General features: G+C 43.6%; 1 protein-coding gene across 4 annotated transcripts in view; it reads right to left on the bottom strand.

The window, feature by feature from the left end:
* Nucleotides 1-27,500, bottom strand: part of MGMT (O-6-methylguanine-DNA methyltransferase) — a 156,555-nt gene that overhangs the window by 18,380 nt on the left and 110,675 nt on the right. For 3 of the 4 annotated variants that reach the window (XM_086752660.1, XM_086752657.1, XM_086752659.1), the window contains exon 4: nt 13,548-13,708. In XM_086752660.1, coding sequence (XP_086608786.1) covers nt 13,548-13,708 — 161 coding nt within the window. The remainder of the gene's footprint in view (nt 1-13,547; nt 13,709-27,500) is intronic. The other variant, XM_086752658.1, reaches the window with a different exon arrangement.

The raw sequence follows: 27,500 nt of genomic DNA, 5'->3' as shown, positions 1-27,500 counted from the left end.
GACTGCTTTCAGGCATTGCAACTCCCCAGCCCACAATTAAGGAAACAAGTTAATTTACAGAGCATCATTTAAGCCCTTACCCAGGTTTGTGTGTAACTACTGACAAGCCTTTTACATTTTGCTTAATGGTATTAAAATTTCAATTATAAGGTATGAAAATAATAATTTTGATCGCAATGGCATCCCTGCTTTGTATTAGGTATACCGTAACCACTTTTATTCCCAGAGTGGTGAACACTTACTCATCTCTAAGTTGTGTTTTCCACTTGTGAATACGCAAATGGTCCTTATACGGCCAGAGATGACCGAAGGTTAATACATCTGGCTATACTGAGAATATACGTGCATATACAAATATTCCCTCTGCTTATTTTTTTTTTTTTGTGGATAAAGTCTTGTGTGTTTATAACCACATTAAAAATCCACTTACGAGATGCTGGAGGTGTTGATAAACGCGACTAAAATACGACACCGCTGCTACAGTCGAAGTGCAGTCCATCACGTAACCAAGTCTGCAGCATCGCAGCGATGCCCACGAAGCAGAAAGGGGGAACGGAAAGGTGTGTTTCTCCGGCCAGGGCAGGTTTCACTGCACGCGTGGGGATGCACGCCTCTGGGAAGCGGATTGTCATCAACGCCCACCTGCCAGGTCAAAGATGGCCAATAGAAAGCAACAATTTGGTATATCTGGAATGGAATATGTTGCTTTAGGAAGTATAAAATACCACGGTGCACAGAAAATGACTAATTGTTCAATACTGTTGTTTTAAGAGAAAATTCTGGTATTTTTAGCTTTCTCTCCTAACTGAGTGCTGGCACGAGGCGCCAGCCCCAGCCCGCATCCACACAGCAGGACCCCAGCAACAAGCTCTTCCCAGCAGGCTCCACCCAGCCGAGGGAGAGATCAAGATTTTTCAATGAGTCATCGTGCACATGAACGCAAGCGGCTCAAAATTAGCAAAAACGCTCAACATTTTGTTTTGGAGATATCTAATTCACACCTTTGCATTCTTATAGCACTGTGGGCACTGAATGGGAGCAGGCAGGTGGAGACCAAGACAAGCGTCCCAAGTCTGTATTTTTGTTTTGTTTCAAATACGTCAATTTTGGGAGCAGGGAATAACTGTGCAAAGTACATAAAAATAACTTTTTAATGACTTCATGAATATTTTTAATACACATAGGAACTAGTATAAACATAAATACAAGCTACCTGCAGATCAGAGCAACTGCAAAACACCAACTGCTACCTCAACACTTCAAACTCAGGTTGTCTTTTCATATTTTACGGGTATTTAATGCCATACAGGTTCTGGAAAGGACACAGAATAGTCCTTGCAGAGACAGAATACACCAGCTCGGCTGCAATTTCTAAATGACTGGTCCAGAAAATTAAATTTGTATTTTTCCATTCAAGACAGAAATAAATGATTGACTTGTTTCCGTTTCACTTTGTCAGAGAGCTGGTAGTCACTGAGAACTTCACCTGGGTGTCTTCTAAATTCTCCTCATCAGCCACAGTTTGCAGATTGAGCTTAGGAACTGAACTCTGCTCTCACACAGCAATAAAGATCCCTACCGAAGGGCCATGTGCGACAAGAGACCACAACTGGTCACCATCTGACTTAAAATTGAGAAATTACTGCAGGAGCACAGTGATGGGGAACTTCTGGTCCCACCTCAACCCTGGAGTTTGTTATTGCCTGTTGAAAGTGCTCCGGCTGATGCCTGTGAAGGCTGCTCCTCTCCTTCTCCAGAGGAAAAAGAAAAAAATCAATTTAATTCAATAATTTTTGTTGGAACTCAACAAAAACGTAGCCTCTCAGGTGCTGCTGTGATCCAGCTCTTCTCCTGACTCGTCCTGTTAATGAGACACACAAACCTGCCCACAGTTCCTAAATAAATCAGAGAAGATGCAGTTTCCTAATTACACCAGGATTTTGGAAGGGTAGGCAGGATGATCTGGTTAGAATTAGACTGGAACGGGCAGGGCGGTTCTGCAGAAAACTTCAGAAGATTTACAGATACGCTGGAAGTGTTATTCTGGTATTAATGAACTCAAAATACAAGGTGAAGAAAAAAGATCTAACAACTCACATGGGTTGAAAAAGCACGATTTCCAATGTACACCTATAAATCAGGTTTACTAACATCAAAACATCAGACTCATCACGACCTTTGTTCGAGGTCTTGGCTCAGGATCGTCACACCTGAAATCAAACCCAGGAGTGCCGATGACCTACAAATTGGGCAGCTTTGGAGAAACAAAGCGGCAAACCCAAAGAAGGAGCTCCAGTCCCCCCAGCCCTCCATTCACACACGCACAAAACCCAGAACCACCATGACGTACATGTGAAACTGTGGGCGCTGAACATCACGTCGATGTCCTACAAGATATTTTTTTTTAATCACCTCAAGGCTCCAACGTGCTCCTGTGATGAAAATAGGAATAAGTCAATGAATTTTGGAATCATCTTGTGTAGAACTGATTCTACGAACTGGACTTTGCTCTAATATTATCTTACAAGAACAGACACATTTCCCCTATTAGGTCACTACACCTGGATGCAACACAGTCCAGGAGTACTCACTAGCATGCCCCAGGAAGAATATTCACAAACCAATTCTACATCCACCCATGAAACGGGGCAACATGAAGCCAGGTTACTTTGAAGAAAGTGATTGTGCACCCCTTTATTTGCAATAAGGCTTTGGGAACGATGGTGAATCACGGGAGTGTGTCAGCACGGGTATCTGGCGGTTCTCCTCAGGCCGGGCTGATGGCAGAGGACCTGGACATGACATGGGAGGAAGGCTAGGACACACCAGCATCTCTCCCGCAGTTTTCGCTGCTTCAAGCATAATTGCTTTTCCTCTAGAATTCCACTTAGAATTACACCGATGAGGTGTTTTTCCAATTTCATTTTTCACCATGGCCCCAAATATCCACTCCCAAATGACTCTGGATCAAGAAATCCGCACCGTTCATCGCTTTGCGAAGATTGTGTTACCAAAGATAACCTGCCCTAGAAAAGGAATATACGAAACGCACAATGCGAATGTGCCCCACTGTGTGAACAAAGTGTGGGATCTTCACTTGTCTAAAACACAAATAGCAATTCCTTTAGATTTCTATAAGTTCCTTTGTAAACACGCAATTTAAAACTAATATTCATTAAATTCCTTAACTGTAATAAAATGTAACTATTTGCTTACTGAATACAAATTAAGTCGGTATCAAAGTACCGATTTTCTTTCTAGTTTGTATTAATTTATTATTGAATTATAAATATCTAATGTACAAAGCTAAACACTTACATAGCACTTTACAAACACGAGTTCACAAATGATGCAACGTCTTTTCAAGGCACATATGAAAAGCAGCAGCAATTAATTCCTACAATCTTCCGGCTTCAACCTCAAAGTTAGAGTGTGGGGGTTTTTTTTGTTTTCTTTTTCTTTCTTTTCTTTTTTTAAGGAATATGCATTTAATCAGTCAGCAAAACAACTGTGAAGACATGAAGTGTGATTTCATGGAGTCCCTCAACCTCCTGACCAATAACGGTGCCATCACACGCAGCGCGGGGCTGAATGAACGGCAACGCCAATTCCCAAGATTCAAATTATTCAAACAGACATCCTGGAAGCAAACAGAGGAGAAGTCCTCTCAATAACCCCCGATGGGTTTTCAGAGACTAGAGTTTGCTAAATTAACAGGCAGCCCTGAAGTAACCAGCTTGTTTGGACGCAGGTAACCTGCCACAAAAGGAGAAGTCTACAAAAGCTCAGACCAAAATTTGGGGTTATGTGGGGTGCAAGAAGCTGGTGGGGTTGGGGAAAAGAGCACAGTTTCTTCAAAACGCTCCTGTCCTGCATCTCTTAAAGAATATTCGCTTTTCCAAAGCACCCAAAGAATATCACAGGGATTTTAATAAGCTAGTAAGGTAAATAAATACACATTTACTGGATCTGACAGCCTCATTATTTCACAGAAATCTGCAGGATCAGGAAAATACTCTTCATGCTTCACAACTTGCCCCAAAAAGAGGCTGTGTCCTCACCCCGCGCCCCTCTGCCAAACCCAATGGAATCCGCACAGGCACAGATGTGTTACTACAACGTTAAGGGTTCACAATTAGCCGAACGCAAGGAGGAAATTTGACTTTCAGATTGACAAGCATAGAGTGGACGTACGTTCTTGTGTCTGCAACAAAGACGACGCTGGTGTATCTCCCCACCGAGAAGTTGTGGGAATCCTTACCAAACCCTGCTCAAAGAGACACGGCAGTCTCTCTCCCTTAAAGGACGGCCAGCGGTAAGGTCAGAGCCTCCTCAATCTGAATTTCAGATCCTGACGTGCGTCAGCTTTACTTTTTCTTTCGCCATTAAATATGAATGACGCTGACCGAAACATTTGGAACATTAATTACGGGGAAATACACATAATTTTATCGCTTGCCCGAAAATGTAGGGCTTCGGTCATTGTTCGCCCACGTAACGACAATTGTGAGCTTCAAGCAAAGTGCTAAAATATAAAAGGCCACGTTCATTCCTGTGTTGGTCCAAGCTGCAGCACTATAAAGTACATCAAAAGGTGTTAATGGTTTCAATATTTATCTGCTGCAGGGAAGCACTCTAAAAAGAAGACAGAAAAAAAAATTCTGCTAATGGCTGTGTCTCTCCATTAAAATGAAAAGCTTAATGCATCTTATAATCAGAGGACAATTTGCAAATCATTAAGAGAAATGTAAAATTCCATTAAAATACAAATCAAGAGTCCCTCACTGGACTAATAATCTTTTTGATATTATTTTGCATTTCACAATTTCTGTTCCCAATATCCAGGCACCACAAATGATCAGTTCTTGAACATGCTATTTACCACAGCCTACTTCTTTAACGAGAGACTGAGAGAAGTATAATCTGCTATTCAGAGCAGGTACTAATGAAGAATTCCATATATTCTGAAATTTAATTAAAACCCCAAAGATTTCAAATTAGATGCAATTTGAAATGCCTGGGGCAGAAATACATGCACTTGCGTGGCAAGGGTATCACGCTGAAAGTTGATACCGTAATTGGTCTTGATGTATTTTTGTGTTGCCAGGCTGAAGCACAGAACTCATAACCATATAAAAATTCTCTGTAGATTACCTGCTCATTGAAAATGCCATCACTCAGGTAGTTCTCTACTAAATTACCATGCTACTAAAATGCACAAAGTGATTCGAAGAGAAGAGTGGCACAGCTGGTCGACGCTGCCAATGAGTTATGCATGCGTCGACGCTGCCTTTTTTCTTAGTAAAATATGCTCAGTTGAATATTAAAATATAATTGGCATTCAACCTAAGTAGCTTAAACCATTTTGTTATCTTCTTTTAAACCGATTTGGCTCCTCCACAGTTATTTTCAAGGATGCGATTCACAAACTAATGACACCATCACATTCAGCTAGATTTGTACTATTTTACATTTGTCATAAATAGGGACAATTTCTACAGCCTTCTAGGGATGTCCTTTAATACTGGCTCCTCTTGAACATCAAAGGCCCAATTCATGGGGAAAAAAAAAGAAAGAAAGAGAAAAAAAAAAAAGAGTATGCCATTTATGTTGGTTCTTGCATATTTTATTCTGAAAAGAGTGCGGGATGCAAATTTCTAGTGAAAAGTACGTTTTTGCAGTTAAGCAAGTCCTTGTTTTTCCCAGAATATACTGGTCAGCTCTCACGGTCGCCAAAAGGAGATACGGCCAAACGTCTTGGAAATAGGTCAGAAAGGGCCATTCCCGGGTCAAGCAGCAGTAAAGTATCTGTATGAGAAAATGGCTTCCCCTCAAATGAATTTATCTACGTGTCCTTAACACAAAGGCTGTCATAAATGCCACTATATCTTAATTTTCTGAAAAAAATTAACAATGGTATTTATAGACAAGGTGCTCGCCATCATAACAGTCACATTAGGCACATCGCCTTTGAAACACCAAACAGGTTAAATGTACAGGAGTATGGATGATATTTTCCATTGAGAAGGTGAATTAAATAAACTTGGCTGAAAGTTCATTAATAAAATAGGTGGGGGGGGCTATCTTTACACAATCCTTATATCTTGATTACATAGGTTTTTATTAAGTAGGGGTGCAAAGGTTGTATGGGGCTGCATGTGTGGCAAGCCAGCAAACAAATCAAAGGAAAAAACAATTAAATTAAACTTATTCTTCGCAGGTCTGCAATGCTAGCAGGTTGCTAAGGTCTGGGCTTTGGGCGGACAACTCCAGACACAAGAAGATTTTTTCCTCACCTTGGTCCAACTGCAGTTATGTGCAAAGACACTTATGCGAACTCCTAACAGCATCAGAGCTTTCTGCTCAGTGAAGTCCTGGAAACTTCTCGACAAAAGGAGTGGACCATCCACCAGCAGACAGGACTGCATGGCCTTGCTCATAGCAAAGAAGTTGAACAGCAAAGGGAGAGCAAAAGATGCACTTCCATCTTCCTCCATTCCACCACGGCCATCCCGATTCATATCAAATAGCATAGGACACCAAACACAAACCCTTCCTTTTGAAAAGAAGTCTGCTTTTGAAATAATTTCAATATCTACGCATCTCTGCAGCTATTTCAGTCACCATGACTTGCTCAAATATCCCCAAATTTTCTGAGACCAAGTAAATTTTTGCTGTCATACATCACACAGGTGAAGACCAGCTGTGGATCTTAAATCCACTCCTACCTAAAAAATAAACTATTTAGATAACGCTCCTTTATCCTAATGTGGCCTACCTGTAATTAATGTCAAGAATATTGACAAGAAAAGATTATCCTACTGAAAATACAATGCACTTGAACAGGCTGCCGAAAGAAGTGAGGGAGTCACCATCTCTGGAGGTGTTCAAAGAATGTGTAGACGTGGCAATTCAGGACATGGTTTAGTAGGCACGGTGGTGTTGGGTTGATGGTTAGACCTGATGATCTCGGAGGTCTCTTCCAAGCTAAAGATTCTATGATTATTTTTTTTTTTTTTTTTTTAGTTGACCCTTTCACTACCTTCCCCTTGACAGGACAGACGCATCGCGCTTCCTGTAATTAGACTCTTTGAAAGGTCATTCCTCAGGCCATGGTTACTCTGGAAGGCTCCACCAAAAACCCATGACCCTCTAGAAGCTACGTTTGCTCTGCTGCCCCTGGAATCAGTGCATCCAAACTGCTCTGCCTAAATCCCAACAGCATGCCAGGGACAGCGGCAAAAAGGACATTTGCACCTAAGAGGGCCTGAATTGTATGGAACGTACACTGAAAATCACACAAGCTTCTACTGAAAATGATGGGAATTTTGCTCTGAATTTTGTCCAGAATGCATTTGTATTGACTTTTTTTTTGTTGTTGTTTAGTTTTGTTTTTCAGTACAAACAGTTGATACAAAACAATGGGCCAACTGGGCTGGAAAAAAAATTTGAGACTGGGCTAGTTTTGGATTTTGTTGTTTTCATTTTGGAAGGTTGGAGAGGATTGATTTCTCTTTGAAGAAAATTGTAGGAAAGTACTGGATTGTAAAAAAAATCCATTAAATGTCTAGCAAAACAGTGACTTTCTGCTTATCAAAACTATTCTCACATGAAATGGTAATAAAAGAAGGTGCCAGTCTCTGGAATTCGAATTTTGTGTTGGCAGACAGAAATACGAAAGCTTGTCATCTCTTTGCACTTGAATCTGCCATGTCCAGATACGTGAAGCACTAACGTTTTCGAGCAGATTATTTCATATTGCTTTAAAAGAACATTTGCTAAAAGCCCAAATTGAAATGTATTTGCATGCCTGATGAAGCTGCAGGAATGAAAGAGGGGAAGTCTGAAATACTACTTAACTTTTTTTTCCTTCAGAGAATTGACTCTCTACAACAAAATTAAGGGAATTTCACAAATTGCAACATAAATAAATGGCAAGAGTGACATTTTGCATTCATCTAGGAAAGGACAAGCCTTGCCTGCTCCTCAGCAGGTTACCTAACAGCACAGTTCAATTCTGCAAAAATATAAATACAACCTGGCAATGCTGGTGGATTTATACTTTCCTAGTTGAATTTTAACAAATTTTCAATTTTTACAGGAAATAAGCTAAACATGGAGAAATGGTACTGGGACAGGTTGGCTCATGGAGTTTTTCTGCAGGCTGAGTTTTCTGCTTGCGCTGCTGAGGATGATTATTGAATGTGGCCATGGATGAGGTGGCATCGCCTGGCTGGGGGGCTTGGTCCCTGCATCGTTCTCATCGCACCAGTGAGAGGTAGGACTGTCAGCTGCACCACACCTGCCACACAAAACCAATTCATTTTACAGAGATATATAAATATATGTATATAAACACACACATATATCTAAAACAAAAGAAGGAAACCACAGGAACTGGTCCGTGATGTAACACCTGATGTTCATAGTTCTCAACTTTACAACATTTGAGAAAAAGATCACCATAGGACTAAGCAAATACGCTGCCCCTGTACACGTATGTACCCATACCATGAAAATACGTACTTAGAGAAGTTCCAGACAAACCCCAAAGCACTTCTCCTGCTTTAGCACCCTATTTGGCTACCTATCATCCCGTCCAGTCACCTAGCATATTTTCAGATACAGCGTACGGATTTCTGTGTATTAGTTCACATTAGAAGAACCATTTAAGAGTAAGCACAATTTATTTTAAAAGGGCAAAAATAGTGACCAGTCATGCACAGGACTGAAGAAAACTAAAACTATATAGGACTCAAACACACCTATCTCTCTATAGATCTCTCTCATATTCATAGGTCATCATTTTAAGAATTCCAAGTTAATAAAGAAAGTAAAATTGTGAAGATATTGTTCACTTTAGTATTTACTGTCTTGAAAACACTACGCTAACATCATTCTAGGGAAGAGCAGAAAACTCTCAAGTTTAAGGTGTACTGAAATGCTTATGGTTACTTTTTCTACTAACGACCTAAATTACCTCCAGCTCCATGGAACCATCCAGAGGTCAAGTCCATCCCTTCCATTCCTCACCCACTCTCACCCTTAGCTCCCATTTTCTCTTGTTCTCCTCAAGGGTCCAAATCACCCAATCACAACACACTGCATTTTTTCAATTATATAAAATGAAGCCATGCAGCGACCTCAGATCAGGACAGAACCGACCAGGACACCTGACATCCCCAAGTGTCCTCCAGCCACTCCGAGTCCTTTGATCAGGTTTTTTCACACTTTCTCCACTTTGAGTCTCCGACCTTCCCGCTCTGCTTCTGTGGCTCCTGAAAAGCAGTTTACTCATTCTTACATTTTAAAGAATGACATTTTTACCACCCATTTTCTTCCCACTGAAGCTGAGTACAGAGCTGCTATCCTACTATCCATAAACCCACACCTGAAGCTTCAAACTTTCTAGCTTTACTGGGCAGTGTCTCAAAGAGAATGATTTTTATGATTTTTTTTTAAATCTGTAATTTAAACAAGGGAAAATAGATCTGTATTCATCTTAATACTGTAAATGCTGTTCTTTTTCCTATAATCTTTATATATTGAAAAAGTCTTTGGCTAAATTGTATGTGAGGAAAATTTACCCTTAGGATATACTGCACACTCTAATTAGGGTAAGCAGAACAATCATTAAAAACACTTAAACGTAAGCATTCACGGGATGTCGAATTGGCCATCTGAGAAGTAAGCAAATTAACAGCCCCACAATCTTCAGAAAACTTGTGATTGGAGCATTCCAGTCACAAAAAGGAAAAAAAAAATTACTCTAGCCCTTGCTGTGTTACAGCCAGAATGCATAAAATCTATTATCTTAATCTGCTGCACAATTATTATTTTTTTAAAATAGTTTAGAATGTGCAAACCCACTAAAATGAAGAGATGCTACTGCGTGCCCCTGGCAGGAAGGCGAAAGAGCAATCAAGGTGCAATTAACGGGAGGATTTTCTCCATGGGTGCTTTCTGAAGGAGGTACACCACCACCAAGGATGGACCAGCACACAGCACGGGGACAGAGGAAGAGTCAAACTCCACCAAGATGACACGAGAAAGCGAATCGTTTCTTCAGCCCGTAACTGGTATTTTACAGCGAGCTTTGCCGTCCTTTGGCAGGGACTACGCCAGGTTCCCTGCGCTGCTTCGGTTGGAGTTTCTGAACAAGAAGGCTCCCAGGAAATCACAGGGTAATTATTGATTACAGGCCTGGGTACGGAGCAAAGGCATCTTGAAGGGAGAATGGACGTGCTCCCGGTTTCTTTGAAGACTCTCTGCTCCCATTATGTATGAGGCGTTTCATCAAGATCCCTTCTTGGATGAATAACGTACATTATGCACGGGAAATTCCAGCTACTAACCCCCCTTGCAAAGCTCACCTCTCCGCTCTCCATCATCAGGTAGCTCCTCCTCCATCTTTTCGCACAGCTTTTCTCTGTCTTTGGTTTGCACGGCGACACAGACCTGCCGAGCCCTCCTCCCTCGCGCTGGCACGGTAATTCGTGGCTCATGTGAAGAAAGAGGGTGATTGAGTAGGACCGAGCTGAACGGCGTGGCTTTGCTTCAGGTCTACGCCTCCGGTACAGGGACCCGGCTGAGGAACTCCAGACTCAAGAATATAAAAGCGCGGTTTTGCAAAGCTGAAGGACTCCATCCGGTGAGGACGGCGGAGTGGCATGGCATGGCACGCAAAGAGCAGAGCCCCAGGGCTGCTGCTTGTCACAGGGCAAAGGAAAACTCCTGCGTGTCTCCAATTTCCTCTGCTCTTGCTGCTCTAATGAGCCATCTGGTCTGCAAAGGCAGAACCGCTCCTCGCCGCAGCGTCCAGCGCCGCGATGCTTTCTACAACCTCCATCACTACGGTCGTAAAGCACAAATAAAGAAAAGCCAGGAAATTCATGGCTGGCCAACTTCACGTTGCCTTTTCCATTTCACAGGCCCACACATCAAGCAACTCGCGCACAGGCTTCAAAACAATAACAGGGTAAATTTTTCTTCTTCATATATAAAGGGGCTAACGACCATGATGCATTAAGACCAATTAATCCCTTCCCATTACAAAAGTTCAGTGATTTTTCTGAGGCGCAACACCTTGAAATCACGCAGCAGAGAAGTGGGAAAAAACCACTTTTTCTTCGCTCAGTGAAATTCCACACTGAGCACTGGCCATGATACAAGTTGTTGAAAATTCCAGTTTTTCAATTACACTTAAAAAAAAATATTTTGGCTGCATATGCTAAACTGGACAAGCAGTAAGCCAACAGCTCCTGGAGGTGTTGGGAAACCAGCTTCAAACTTCTGCAAGCCTCAAGCTGTGCTGCAGCACCAGATTCAAACTCTGCCTCCCATGAATTACGAGCTACGGGTGCTCTCTGCCTCGGGTGCAGGGACAACGCCACACCGGCTGCCGCGACACACCTTGACTTTCTGAATTTTTGAAAATCTCTCTGCTTTTGTTCCCTTCAAGCTGATTATCACTGTTTTTTCTCTCCGCTAGGCACTATGTCTTAATAGCTGGCATAAAATGAGCTGCAGAAAATCGACCACGAGTTGCGAAGTGCTTCATCCCAAAAGCACTTTGCACTTTTTTGTTAAATGAAGAACCTCCTTAATGGGTTTGACACAAGATAAGCAAAATCCTTACTCTCCTCAGATGATGCTACCACAGGAAAAAAAAAAATGCTATACGCGCTGATTAAGAAGAAAATATCCAATAATCAGTCCTGACCGCAAAAGCACTTGGTGACGAACTCAAGTCACCTAACACCAAAGAACCACACTGTAAGTGATCACATTTACAGGGAAAGGGAGAAAAGAGCAGCCAAGGGTTTTGACGATGCATTGGAAGCGCTACTGATGAAGGTGTAAGGAAATCAGTGTGATGAGAAAAAGCCTTCCCGGCTCTGGATCCTCACGCTCTCGCTTATGTTTATTCTGCATTTTTGAGTGCCTGGAGAAATGAGGAGGCACTTTCAAATGTAAATGTGAAAAAGTAAATAAACACCAAATTCCTAATTCAATATTACTGCATTTCTGACTTACAGATAAATTGAAATGTACAATGTAACCCATTATAATGTGGTTTTTACCTTATCTTAAATAACTTTTAAAAACAGTTTCTTCAATTTTTTAACATGTATTTCCACATTCCTTCCAGTATAAATGTTTCTATTTTATGAAAGAATTACTAGAAGAAAGTAAGAGAAGTACAGAAATGCTATCACATCGTTGTAATTTGTGCCAATTAATTCTTCGTTAGCATTTCCGTTACGTACGTGCCTCCCACCGACAAAACATGCACACCTGGTGTCAGTCCAACTGAGCTAAATAAAAAACCTGTGGATCTGCACGTTATAACGAGAAAATCACACTCCCAGCACTGAACCTGCGATACAGAAGGTCAAACCCATCAGGACCAGTGCCGCCCAGCATGTGGCCAGCCTTCCTGGCGGGGCCACCAGCCACATCCCCGCAGAGCCGCGGGTGCAGCAGAGACCCCCGGCAGCGACGCTCACAGCCCACCCCAACCCTGCGGGCCGCTCTCGGCTGGGTTTTGCACCTGGCCGGTGCTGAACAGCTTTCCTTCCACCTCCCCAAAAATTTGAGGGTGATGATTGCTTTCCCTCAAGAAGCTTCCTCTTATCAAATATTCCTATTTTTCCTCTTTTAAATGATCCCCAGTCTCTCCCAGCGTTGCCTGCAAACAAAGGCTGCTGCCTAGGGAAGGACCAAAGCCCCGGACCAACTCCGACTGCCAGCCAAGGCGAGTCCGTTCAGAGCTACGCCCGACAACAGCAGCTAGAAAGAATTCAGTAGCCCATTTTGGAAAATTAATAAAGGTAAAAGCATTACTGGTAAAAGCCAGTCCCGTTTTGGTGCTATATCAATGGATATATGATATATATTAGTATATATTAGTAATGGAATCTAACACAATTAAAAAATAGATCTATTAAACTGAAGATTTTATTTGCTGGGAAATTATGATATTCATGGACAGACCAGAGGTATTGCAAAAAGTAGACTTCTGAAATACATTTTTTAAAATAATGAGATCTATTTCACGTCAAGTGATCCACTTCTGTTACAAGGTCTTCAGGAACACAGCCAGTAAATGGAGAACGGTAAGGAGAAACTTTTATCTGGTCTTGTTTTTATCTAAATACATGAGCAGCACGACTTCTTCGTCACAATACTTGTTCTTTACTTAAAAAAATCCAAACAGCATCTATGATAACTTTGAGGAATCCAAACACAGTTCCCTTAGACAATCGAGCTATCACTGACAGGTTCAATGGCATGGGCGAGGAGTCCATGCCAAAAGACATGGACATGTCTAAGCCTCATTCTCCTTCTGCTGGCCAAAACCTCGTTAAGCGAATAACAACCTTACCGAAAAGCCTACTGCCCTTCAGAGGTGTTCATACCCAAACCTTTCAGCCAACAATTGGTGGGAGCTCAACTGCATCATTTTTACTGACCAAGAATTAGGGAGACGGCAGCCAGCACCGCCGTGGCTGATGGGGAGGGGACAGGTGCCCCGTGGCACAGACCTTGCTGGAGCAGCGGGTGGTGGAAGGCCGGCATGGGAAGGCTCGCCATCCTCGCTGGCTCGCAGAAGTAGGCGCGCAGCCAGGCCGTGCACTGCTTCAGCGGCTCCGTCATCTCCTCCGCGCCTTCGCACACCTCACAAGAGGCCGAGGACTCTGCCCTGCTGCAAGAGAGAATTGGAAAATTACAATGAGAAACAAACATGAATATTCGTACTCCCTATGTTAGCAGAAAAGCGTATCCCCTAAAAACCATTCAATCTGGAGTCAAACTCCATCTTTTTTCTGCTCTGACAAAGGAGAAACAATTCATGAAGGCAATAATGTCAGGGAGCAAGAAAACCATCCAAGTCCATGGCAGAGGACGCATCCTGCTGCCTCCATGGTGGACGGAGCTGAGGCTCCTCCTCCACGTCCCCCAAGGGCGCGGTCCCATCTCCCCAGGGACCGTTCCCAGGGAACGGAGGAAAGGAAATGGCTTTCTGCCGAACCCGCGCCTTCCCCTGCCCCGTTTCCTCCCAGCGACGGTGGCAGGTTTCTGCTTTCCTCCACTTATTGAATTGGAAGGAAGCAATTGAGAATTCATTTGATTTTCAATGGCAGCTCGCGCTTGCAGGACACTGAAGAGCAAAGCAAGCAAACAGAAGGCACCTGCAAACAAAAACGTGCTTCTTCCCTTGCTACTTTTTTCTTCTTTCCCTCTAGAAGGGCAATGTGTGTGTGAGAGCAAGGAAAATGTGAACGCTGGATTTGCAAACATCCAGCCGTCTGCTTCCAGCTGGGCAAAGCAGCGCTGGGGACGGGGTCGTGGTGCTCTCCCAGAGCTTCACCCGACCCGACAGCGGTGTGGTGGGTGTCTCTCAAAACCGCAGAGTCCGGTTTCAGGGTACCGACAAACACAGCCCATGAGCAATGTGTCCGCATGAAACAACGGGAAGACTGACAAGGATACAACATCACGGGCGACTGCTGAAACAGCAGACCCTGACAGAAACCTTCTCATGCCCAGAATCTTAAGCGCCACTGATGACCTGTCCTAAGGTTTTCTGATTATTGAGCTTTTTTTTTTCCCCAGCCTGAAACACAGCCAAACTCCGGAACAAGAAGTTTCTCAATAGCATGGTGCTAAAACTCAACAGCATAGTCCTCTGGTGAGAGGCTGGATGTGTCACAAAGCAGGAGAAAGGAGAGAAAATTGTAGAAATATCAAAATACACGAGAAACTGAGACAACAGAAGAAAGAAAACCACAGCAATTCTGCCAGCCAGGTACAGGGAAAGAGCAAACCAATGCAAATTCCCCAGTACACCCGAGCGCACCGCAAGTGAGCAAAAATATTTTGCTAGTTCCCTCCTAGCCAGAAGGCGAAGAAAATGAACCGTGTGATGTACCTGTAACGGCATCAAAGCCACCAGGTCTGCTTTTGCCACAAGACACCTTTGCAAAAGGACCGACCGCCCTTGCGCGCCTGACCCCCAGCAGCTCGCGGAGCGGCACGCGACGGAACGTCGGCGGAATCAGCCGCAGCCCCGGCCCTGCCTCCGGACGGGATAAAGGCCTCACTTGCCTGGTGAGTGATCAAACAGCCCTGCCGTCTCCCCCAGCCTCGGCTCGTTTTCTGATTAATTGTTAACCACCGAAGGCCACGTAATTACTGATTAGAAAGTGGCAAAGAAGTAGAGGGACACAGAGGCGGACAATTAAAATCCTTCAGTCGCACAAGAATACAGGTTGATGGCTTGGAGCAGAGGTAAAACAAAACTGAAGGATCAGCTTTGGATCCAGTTTGCTAGGAATTAAGCACAATTTTATTCCTCTCTTTCCATTTATTTGTTTAATGCTTTTATTTTTTCTTTTTTTTTTTGAGCATGTGTGTGAAGCTATATCAATTTCCTTTATAAAAGTGATGCCTACTTTATGTTATTTTGCTATTTAATAATTTCTCTGCTAAAAAACGGTACAAGAATCTGTGCATACACTCTTTTGCATGAAAACCGACAACACAGACCGCAAAGCAAGCTCCCGACACCGCGGATAATCCGTTATTCTGCACATGTAGGACACGCAGCAGAATATGGCTTGGTTTTACTGTGGATTGTTAGAGCTACGACGATATAATAACCACAGAATATAATAACGCCTCGGAAATCTCCAAGAGAAGTTGGTAGACTTTTCTGCTCCATTTATCCAGAAGAGCATAGAAAGCACTCAAAACTCCAGCAACCTTATGTTTTTCACATCATCTTGTTTCACATTCTCAGGAGTCTGGAAATGATTTGGACTGTAATATCATCATAAAACCAAAAGACTTTGTCTCCTCGCTGCTCTGCGAGCGAGCCGCCCCCAGCAGCTGGGCTCCCGACACTGCCAGCCAGGCACTGGAATTTCCTCCTCCTCCAGAAAGGCACCAAACGCCCATTGTTCTCCCCCGAAGCAGGTGGGAAGCAGCAGGCCAGCATTGGTGAGGTGCAGGGCTACCACGGCTGGTGCACGGGCTGCTCAGGGCTTTGTCTGAAGCCTCAAGGCAACCGTCAGGCCATTTGCTCCCTATTTAATGTGTGGAATAAAAGGCCCTCAACCTCTTTTAGAAGATACGAGTTACAGCAGCTGCTTTGCCTGCCTGTAGCTGGGAGGGCTGCAGGAACCCGCTGCGTGCTGTAGCAAGGCTCAGCCATCCCAACACATGGATACGTTCCCCCTGCCATCACATACACGTTCCTCACTTGCACCAAGTCTTCCCTGGCAGGACTGTTCGGATGTAAGTCTTAAATTTTTTTTTTTTTTAATTATTACTTTTAAAAACAGTGCCTTGTTGCTGCTGAACATCTCTAGATGTTTTTGGTGAGGCCATTCTCCCACCACCTCAACACCAAACTCTTCCACAACACCTGCAACCTCCACGGCCACCTCCACCTTGGTCAAGAAAGCAAAAACTTTGCAAGATAAAAATGAATTGCTTTCTAAGAACGCATTGACTTCTTTTCCTGTAGTATATAAAGTCGATTTGCCAACATATATGCTGAGAGCTTCAAATTGGCAGAAAGATTAAAACAAAAAACGACTATTCCTGGGAATTTGACAACATTAATAAAGAAAAAGAATGAACATAACTTATGCATAGGTGTCTTCCACTGGCCCTCCTCCCCTTCCTGCCCTCTTCCCCCTTCTCTTTCTGAAGTTGCAGAGCAGCACTCCTTCTACAAAATGCCTCATCATTAAAAATTAAACTTAAAACACCAGCGACCTTTTAAAGGAATTTCTCAGGCTTCAAAGCCATGCTTTGGTCCAACTAAACCATACATACAGTTCAAAAAACAAGGCAAAAGTGGTCTGAAGACATTCATAAGAAGAAAAGGAGAGCAGATGAGTTACACCTCGGGAAATTTCCCCCCTTGTGTGAAATTCCTCTGCTCAGCAGGACACTTCTCGGAAGGTTTCCGAACACCGTACTCCATGCATCGATCTTGGAGCGCTCTAAGGTCAAGGCCAGGAAAAGTGAGTTGTATGCCATCAGATAAAAACATCCATCTAAGAGTCCTACTAACTACTTGTGTCTAATCTTTAGCAACGAACAACAAGAAAAAGGGGATCCTCTTCTGTTGATGTCCTGCCCTTGGTGATCCCCAAGGGAGGGACATGCTCCTGGCCGTAGAGCCAGCAGCACAAATGCTGATGGTCAGGTGGCCGTTTGTTGTATGTTTTACCTATGGAAGGCTTAAGTTTTAAACCTGTGACTCCACAAGACATAATTTTTACTTTTATACAGAAAAATAAAATATACATATTCATCTAAAAATGCAAGAAACTAAACAGAAGGTGTAAGAAATCCGACTGCTTTACTTTTGCCCTGGAGAATTTTGTTATCTTTCCTTAAAAAGTACCAACACCTTTTTTGCAATGTGGCTAGAATAATGAGAAGCACTTATTCAAAATGCAGGAGCCTTATTTAAATCACTTACACTTTCATCGGAAACTGCCACCGCACTTGTTTTCATTAGTGAATCGTGTCGGGTGCTGCCTGGCATCTCAAAAAATTCAAAGAGAAGGTTTTTGTGTTTTCACTTGGCCAACAAGTAATCATCACTGCAGGGTTCTTTCGGTTTGTTTTGGTTTCGTTTTGTTTGTTTGTTTTTTTAATGGAAACTTTTTTTTTGTTTGCATTAACGTGCCAGCCTCTAACACACGTACGGTAAGTTAGATGTCCAGCTGAAGTCTGTGGAGATGTTAAATGGACATTCAGCTGCAAGTGACCGACTCATCTACACGGCTTGACAATGTGACGTTTAATTAAAACTATGTACTCCTCAAACAGAAAACAATCACGCTTGTTTTAAGCTATAAAAAGCAGAAATGTAAAAACATATATCTGTTGGGGTTTTGTTTAAGTTGTTGTCTCTCAAAAGCAGACTTTTTTTCAGGCCAGGGATCTCCAGCCCATGCATTCAGCTCTCGGTGGTGGTGAAGTCCGAGCGAGACGTAAGGTCAGTCCCAGCGCGGGAATCCACCACAGCCCAGGTGCAGACCTGCTGCTCCGGCTTACACACAGACGGCTATTCTGCACCATTCCTACTGCAATCCTACGTACTTATTTCCAGTACAGCTCATTTTTAAGACTGACCAAGCTAAGGAAGCCAACAGGCTCTTGCTTCCAGGCAGCTGAGAGGCGTCTTCCTGAAGTTCCATCCCAGCCGCGTCTCTTCTGTGACTTCTTATGTTTGCACAGGATGGAATGGAGGAAAAGATGGTTTTAGCAGAGGGGGAGAAAAGCAGAAACACCACCTGTTTCAGTTTAACAGCCTCCTTCCAAACCACGTGCCAAGGACTGGAAGTTTCTAACATGCTTTCAAAGTAAACATGTAGGCAGCAGATTGGCTTCAGTATTATCCTGAATAGCTCAGCCATTGCGAAAACCAGAAAAATGCCACGAGAAGCCTCAGTGGGCAGCCATGTTCTCAATTGGTATGATTTTAATTAGTTGTTTTATTCCTGAGCTACTTTTTGCCTCAGTCAGTCCTTAATAAACCTTGGCAGAAACACTGCAAGATGGCCCTTGAGTTGCACGACTGAAAATTAAGGGAATATGCCACAACGGCTCTGCTAGCAGCTTCATTAGGGTAAATATTATGAGAATGTTGTATTGGCTCCCACAACATATTTATATCTTTTTTATCTATTTATAAAATATTTGTATATATTAAATATAATCAATAGGTTGAACAGAACACCCAACGCTTGCTTCCATTTTCTGTAGCCACACACAACAATGTTTTATCCCCGGATAACTACCTCACCCTCTAGGGTTTGTCCAAAAAGAGGTTTATAGACAGCTTCAGGTGCTGAGCTAATGAAGAGTCCCCTTTATTTCCGTTTGGTTAAGATACAAAACAAAAAAGCTCCCCAACACAAACAAAAATTGCAACTCCCTATGCAACTTCTCCTGGATGGCAGTCAGCGAAGGGCCACTGGTACGCACTCAGATATTAAATTATTATATTACTGTAACGACAACAGTTCCACTCAGCATTAAAGACCTAAAATAAAAAATAAATAGAAAAAAAAAAGATATGGAATGTATTTTTTTTTTCTGTACAACTTTCCAATCCCTTCTCATGGAAATCTGGGTCTTTGCCAGGCTGCCTCCAACAGGGTTGTGTGTTGACACCATGGTACACATAGCACTGAAGACCACTGGGTTTGCAAGATCCTATTATCTTCAAGTGTGTAGAAAATAAACAAATTTAGACACTCAACCACATCCCATTCTATGTTTTTTTCAGGGCATCCATAATTTTTTCCACCGTGTTCCCTGAACAAAAACCATAAGCACTTTTGTTGATTAACAACGAATTGTGTATTAAAATAGAAATAAATTGGTGCTAATTAAGAGGCTCTTGGATCTTGTTATGACCAGAATGCTGTAAAAGCAATCATCAGCCGTACTCTTCATGATGCAGAGGGCACAAAACCTCACCAAACCCTTTTCTTAGCCTGCCTTCATCAAAGTCAACATCAAAATTCCATGTCATCATATCTAACACGGACAGACAAAGAAAGAAGAGTGCAGAGGAGGAAAACCAAGCAGGAAACCCAAGGCCTGCAGAAGGTGTGATGGGCAGAGATGGGGCAGGCAAGGAGGAGGAGAAGGCAACGACTTGTCTCCGAAAGAGAGCCCAAACTTCCCCGCACCGCTCCCGAGGCACCCCAGCGCCTACGGCTTCACCTTCTACAACCAGGAAAAAGAGACAGAACTACCTGGCAGACCCAGAGACCAAATTTAATTAAACCTGCAATAGAAAACATTGCAGTTTGTTCCTGGAAATCTGCAAGCACATTTCTAGGACAGCACAACGCTCAGCGTCTCCAGTTTGAAGAGTACCTCCAGGCTGGGGTAAGTAGGAAGAATTAGTGGGACACATTAATGTTTTTTCTCCTATGCATTTTGATGCTTCTTCTTCCATTTCTTACAAGTCTGCACCTTAAACAGGTCAAAAAATTATCAAAATTACTGTATGTGTGGTAGAGATGAAAGTTCTGATAGGAATATGTTAACAGAGGGCAGGGAGGCAGAAATAAAACAGCAGGAAAAACTTCTGCAAGTATCTTGTATTAAAAGATGTTGTTTTTTTTTTTTTCTCAAAAATTCCCTAAAAGAATATAAAACAAAAAAAAAAAACAAAAAAAGAGGGAGGAGGGAGCGTATGAGATGATAGAAACCTTCCCAAAACAGAGAGACCAGGAGAAAGACCTGGACTCCTGGACCCACGGTTGCACCACGCCAGGGAGACCCAACCTCGGTGGCCATCCCAACGGGTAATTGAAGCCCAACCCAAGCAAGTGTTTGGTGACTGTCCATAAGGATGTCCACGTTGGCTGTCATGCTAATCCTCTTGCTAAGGGAGAAAGACCAGAGGCCCATGGCTGCAGCGGACTCCAACGATAACGAATGGGCTCTGACATGACCTGGCAGCCCTGCTCAGCGGCCAGAGCGCGTGATGCGATCTGACAGTAATTTAGACATGGCTCTCCTGGAGACTGCAGACCTACTTAATGTCAAACAAGAGGGGGAATGTGGGTGGACTTCTGAATGGCTTTTACCCTCATGACAGCATTAAAAAACCCCAGGAAATTAGGGTTTTTTTTTGGCATCAGGCTTATGGAGAAAGATCTTACAGAAGGAATCTGCCCATGGGTAGACATGAAAATATTTTTAGGAATACTGCCCAGTTACAGAAGAACTCTGTCACCACCTTTGGAGAGAATTTAGGATGTAAACATACTCCCTCCATGAGTCACTTAAGGACTGATGTGAGTTACCTGAGGAACAAAACAGTCCTCTGAGCATCAGACAGGAGCAGAAAGTCTCTAAGTGATTTGAGACCAGTGAGAAGAAAGGGGCCTTGGGTCATTTTCCCCACGAGATGCCATGCTGCAGCCCAAGGACGGGCCAAGCCCCTGTGCGTGAGCACGTGCCCTTCCTCCTCCTGGTGCCTGCTGCTCGGGATATGACCTCTCGGACAGCACCGACCAACGCTACTGGCAGTGAGCACCCACAATTCCACTGCTCCCTAGGCACTGGTCAGCTGGGGCACATCAGGTGGGTCAAACACCTCCTTGGCTCAGGGTCATCAGTGCAGTTAATTGTGAAGAGCTCCTACATCACCGTAAATTTTTACGTTTGCAGTAGAGTTCACTGCTGATTCTCTAGGCTCTGAAAGGGAACTCTGGTCATGAAACAGGTATGAGGGGCAAGTATAATTTAAAAGGTTATGTAGTAGTTGTTTTTTTTTTTTTTTAATGGCATTTTCTTATTTTAGCAGCAAATGACTCAAGACAACTCTCCCCCATGTGAAATCATCAGTAGTCAGGCCTGTATAAAAATCTCCATTGTCTCTTTCTTACACCTATATATGTCTGTGCTTATCTTACCAAATCTTTTTTTTTTTTTTTCTTAGAGAAATAGCTGGCCTGTTACTTTTCAAATGGAAGGATCAGTAATGACTAGAACACAGAAATTAACATTAAAATGAGACTCACTCATGCAGCATGATTCCTTACATAATAAACGCAGAGGTAGCTGGCATTTTTACTGAAGCTTTCATTGTGAAATTAAATAAAAATGTATTTTATCAACACCTAAACGTCATTTAAATAGTCTTTCTTTGATAGATGAAGGCTAAAGCCACCCCAAAACTGCAGATGAATTATCTGGTCTCTAATGATTCCAAAACGATTACAGGATGCAGAGCAATCTCGTTAAATTTTATTCAAAAGCTTACTACACTCGTGTTTTCTCTTATTTTTCTATCAATGAAACCCAGGAGGTTTAAGCACAATTCATTATGTATGAGACCCAACTTACAGTGCTTGACTGTTGATTAATAGGAAAGTTTGCTGTGTGTACATCTGCAACATTAGATGCATACAATATGCTAACTTATTCTTCCACCGAAGCTAATTATTTACAAAAATGACTACTTGAGACTACAATTTATTAAACGCATGCATCCAGTCTCAATTTGGCCCCAAAAGACAGTCTGGAATGAAGATCTTTTACTTGATGTGACAACTTCTAGAAAGAGCGTTATTAATATTGTAAATGTGGCAAATCAAGAGTTCAAATAGCCGTACGGCTGCGGTGCGCTTCTCCCCCATAACCAAATCAACCAACAAAGCAGCGTTTTAGGTTTAAAATTCACGGGGAAGCACATCTTTCCATAGTTTAATTTCATTTCTTAGAAATGAAGTGTCTGTATGACAGTACTGAGAAATTAAATAAAGGACGAGAGCTGCAATAAACACAATGAACACCCCAATCCTTGTTGAGCGACCCGGCCGCGGTTTCCTTTAAGACCAGTTAAGAATAAATCAACACGTGTATGGAAGAGTACGAGAACTCAGAACTAAGACTTACTTCTTGCCACACCACCTTTGCAATATTTTCTCCATTTTGCTTTTATCTGTTACCGGAAATTTAAATTCTTATGGATCTGACTGGTCAGAAATTCTGCATTAAACCAGAAATTCTGCTCTCTTTTACCCTGAAAATAAGCCCACAAAAATTTGGGCATCAAATACAAATGCCAAATAAACAGATGCACCTCTTGAGTAAAACGCATCGGTACCCAGATGGCCTCGTCTGTTTTTCTGACTCTTGCAATTAAAGACGTTCAGTTCAGGTACCAAACGGAGGTTGGCTGCACACGCAGCACATGCAGCCCATCGCCGCTGCCCGCCGCGACGCCTGCAAAGCCGCTGCCTGCTTATTCTGTGCTACCGGTGCGTCCCAGCAAACACTTTAAAGAAGGGAGTGAGACTCCTGTCTTCACATGCCAAGATAAGGAAAATCAATGTCAATGCCCAAAAGACTCAAGTGATAGCGCTGAAGGTCATTAAATGCTCCTCACTGCCCTGTACCATTAAAGTTTTGATTAGAATCCTATATAGAGAGACACAGATTTCAAACGAGATCTTGCCCTGGGATACGGTACTGTGAGACCACGGAGGAAACACAGCAATCAGCGAGTGGTGGGCTTTCCTAGGAACACAAGAAACACGCTCAAGGAAAACAATGCTATTTGTGGTCTGGGCTTATTTTTCCTGAACTTATTTAATGTGTTTTCAGAAAAGCGTATCTTATAACGGACAAAGATCTCTGTTAAAACAATGGTAAGGTGCAAGGACAACCACTAAAAAATTATGGTTCTTCATCCACCTCAGACATCAGGAAGACATTTTTTACACTAAGTGTGGTGGGACCCTGTCCCAGGTTGCCCAGAGAGGTGGTGGTTGCCCCATCCCTGGAAACATTCCAGGCCAGGTTGGATGGGGCTCTGAGCAACCTGATCTGGCTGGAGATGTCCCTGCTCCTGGCAGGGGGGTTGGACTGGATGGGCTTTAACCGTCCCTTCCAACCCTAATGATTTCATGATTCTGCTGTCCATCCCAACGTCCCAAGCTCTGCTTCACTGTCTGCCCCATGCCAACCCTCTCCCTACATTGCCCAGTTTCAACGTTTTGCCCTTTTTCTACCCTGGCCACCACCCACCCTCCTGCCCATCCTCTGTAACTCACCTTGTTTGGACCATCTCAGTACTACTTGCTGTCTGACCTTACTGCTCTACAACGCATTTCACCGTCCACCTCCGCTGGTCACCAATTCAAGTACTGCTTTCTTACCATCTCTCAACCACATATTTTCTTTTCTCTCCAGATTCCATCCTGCATGTTTCTACCTCATTTGTGCTAGCAGACATAATTCAGGTAGGTCAAGAAAACTAGAGATAATTCTGGTGCTCATCAGCACCGTGAGGTTGTATCGCCTTTGTGCTCAGCCCCAGAAACAGCCCAGAGACCTTCTTCTCCAGAGAGGCCCATTCCTCCTCTGTGAATGAAACTTTCCAAAGGCCTACAGCTGGGCCATATCTGGAGAACAGAAATATTCAAAAGTGACCTCTTCATCAATTGTTCTGTTTCAAATCAGTGGATTTGGCAGCAGAACGACTGGAAGATTTGTCTAAAAAAGAAAAATCCCAGTTTCTGCGTATCTTCTCGTTGGAAAGGAGCACCCCGTTCTAGACTGAGGATGGGGGAAACCAAGCACAAGCCCAGAAGACCCTCAACCAGCAACAGTTAAGCAGACACTACACATGAAATGCTTTAAAGCAAAAATTCAGCCACATTACGCGCAGCAGCACAGTCTCACCCAAGATGTTAGGCAACATTAAGCATAGGTGATATCATCAGTTCTATCTATAATTAGGTTAAAAGGAAGTCAGTTAATTTTAGCACTTACAAGAAACTGTTACAAAACATTTTTTTTCTTATATAAAAGAATTCTCCCATCAGACTTCCGAGGTCGGTTTTATCACAGGCAATTAACTGTGTTAGGGCTGGCTGCAGGGGACCCTGAAACCGCATGCCAGCCTCCCTCCGCTTCCCCGCTCGGCTCCTCTGTTCGAGGGGATTCACCACAGCTCTCCCCGCTGCTTCCCGCCTCCGCGCAACCGCCACGTCGCGTCACCTCGCGCGCAAACCCCACCACCTCTGTTCAGAAGGTTGCCTCTTAGCAATAACCCAGGTGCTAACTGCTATCTGAAGTGAAATTTACATTTTTGCTACATATCCAAGATAGATATAATCCCAATTATGCATGGATTTTTAAAAACCCAAACCCTAAGGCAGTTAAAATACACATTACAACCCTCACACGGCAAGATCCAGGTCTCTGATCTCCAGTGGTGCACGGGGAAATTGAAGGCGGAAAACTTAAGGCTGAATTATTGGAACTGGGCTCTGACTTTGGATGTCCACCTTGATGTGCGTTAGCGCATGAATTCCAGATGAAAGCGAGCACCAAGAATTATAATCAACAGCACCTGCAGATACTCCAGCCTATTAAAATGAATTAAGAGACAGATAAATCAGGAATCTCTTAAGAATTCAACTCATCAGGTCATTTTTCAAGCCAGCTTCCCAGTCTGGGTGTAACGCAGTCTCTGCCCTCTGAGCATCTCCTGTTAGGACCAACCGCAGGCTCATCTCTTGTCCCACACGCGGGATCTGCCATCGGATGCCGGGATGCATTGGCAGAGATCGGCATATGACCTGACATGCACGTTCCTGCTGCAACCGGAGATGCGCTGCCCATCTGCTGCCTGAAAGAACGATGAAAATATTTTCCTTGTATGAGTGAGGCTCTTCTGATGCCACCAGAGCAGCCGTACGGGAGAAAGGACGGCAGAAAAGGCACCAGACAAAGCCCCCGAGGCCAGCTTGACCCTCCCCATGTTACCATGAAGCTTCTGACATCACTGCAATTAAATAGTATTATTATTTTTTCTAAACCAGGTATGAATGCTCAGAAACTACAGAAAAAAAACCACTAGCACCAGATGAAACCATCATGAAACTTGTCAAGATCTGGGTTCCCAGCAGGCATTTATCATCCAAAGTTTCATGTCATCACAGGCTGAGCATAGGACACTCAGAAAGAACTGCTAATACGTGCCAATTAAAACAGCATGGTTAATAAATACACTCTCTCCAAAACTTTCCTACAGGGCTTTGACATTGTCTTCCACATACATGGGCAGGATTTTTCCTAAAATGGCACTGCCCAATGAAGAATTGGCTTTACTTCTTACCGATTTGCTCTCAAAACCGAAACCACAACCCTAAAAGACTATGAAGAAGAAAAAAATATGGAGTATTTTCCTTCATTTTAACCAACATTTGCCAGCACTTCTTACTGACTGCACCGCCCTACAGTGCCATGGATCACCTCTTTGGAGGTTCGGTGTAATTACACGCCGTTGCACGCACGCGGAGGAGAGACGCGGAGCCGTACCAGGCCTGGCTCTGCAGGCACAACCATGGGAAGCCCTCTGAAGGCCGCAGGAGCCCTGGGAGAGGAACAGGGCTCCCTGCGACCGCCAAGCCCCTGCCCAGCAGCAAGCCCACCGCCCGTCTCTGCTGCAGGCGCTCCCTGCGCCCTCTGAATTGGGGAGGAAAGCTTTTCCCCTCCCAGGTAACCAAGCAGAACCCAATCGCAGGATTGGAAAACCAGTAGGGCACATCAATAAAACCAATAAAAATACCATTTCAAAAAACTGCTGTTATAATTAACTGAAATAAGTCTATAAACTGCCACCGCAAAAGAAGCTTGTTAAAGAGTAAATATAGGAAGTGTAATTTAACCAAATCTCCCTTCATGGACCACCTCGGCCTCAGCGTGCCCCTCACTTCGCCCACCCTCCGAGATCCCAGTGGGATGCCTCTCTGCTGGGATCCAGGAGCTTTGGGACTTCTCCGTGCCGAGGCGCTGTCCCGGGATGCAAACGCAATGTGACTTGACGGTCGCACCCAAAAACTCCCCGTGGAGGAGAAAGAGGGATCCAGCGAAAGCTGCAGCCTGCAGCCCTGGCACATCCCTGCCCCGGAGCCCCGCTGACACCCCGCGGCAGGAGAGACGGAGACGCTCACAAACCACCCTTCTAAGAAGAGACAGACAAATCCGCTTTGCATAACTCGAACGGTGGGGAAATATTTTCCGAGTGCACTTTCTCTGCTCTCTCTTTTGAAGTGGCGAGCGGCGCCTGGAGACCGCTGTCCTCCGAGCTTTAGGTACATCTGCATTACAACCCCATTAGCTTGTGTACTACGCTCATTAATAAATAAGCTCCCCACTTAAGTGCCTTTCTTGTAAATTGGTTTGTTCTGTTCCGTATAAATAATATAAATTTCTCTTATCGAGTACGGTGGATTTTTTCTCTTTACCTATGTACAGACACTATAGCAATTTAACCTCAGAAGCGGTTCGTGCACCCTGCTTCCTCAACGCCCCTTGTCATCAGTCGGTATTTACTACGGCAGCTGCAATGTGTTAAATAGTTAGCATCGCATAAAATAATGTCTTTAATAACGGGCACAAGCGTATTGACCATATGTCAAAAGTAAAAGAAAAAAAACTACTAAATGGATAGTTATTGTAATTGTATTTTAAAACACTGAGGTCATATTTAATTTTGAATCCAAGCTCTTAAAACGTGCTTTTTGGCAAGGACAGAATAATAAAACCCTTAACGGTAGAAAAAAAAAAAAAAGTACATTATTATCGCAAATCTCTTTTCCAGATTTCTAATACTGCCATAAACAAAGAGAATAAAAACTTTAATTGTTTTAATCAGAAATATTCTCACTGGCTTTGAAAGCTGTAGCCTGACGTTACAGGAGGATGTAATCCAGCTCCCTGCTCCATCCCCCAGTTCCCAGCCCGCACCCGCTCCCCGTGGCACCCACGGGCTCCCCGGGGAGCAGGGACGAAGCGGGGTCTGTGTGTGTCCCCCGCACCCCTCCGCGTCTCGCCAGCCCTCGCGGGGCAGCAGTGCCTGCTTCTGGAGACAAACAGAGAAAAAAAGACTTTGAGTTGCCGTGGGACTGTTTTTAAAATATGTTAAT

This window comes from Chlamydotis macqueenii, chromosome 7 (assembly GCF_036417535.1).
Source record: "Chlamydotis macqueenii isolate bChlMac1 chromosome 7, bChlMac1.mat, whole genome shotgun sequence".
Classification (NCBI taxonomy): domain Eukaryota; kingdom Metazoa; phylum Chordata; class Aves; order Otidiformes; family Otididae; genus Chlamydotis; species Chlamydotis macqueenii.
This window is presented reverse-complemented; position numbering and strand designations above follow the sequence as displayed.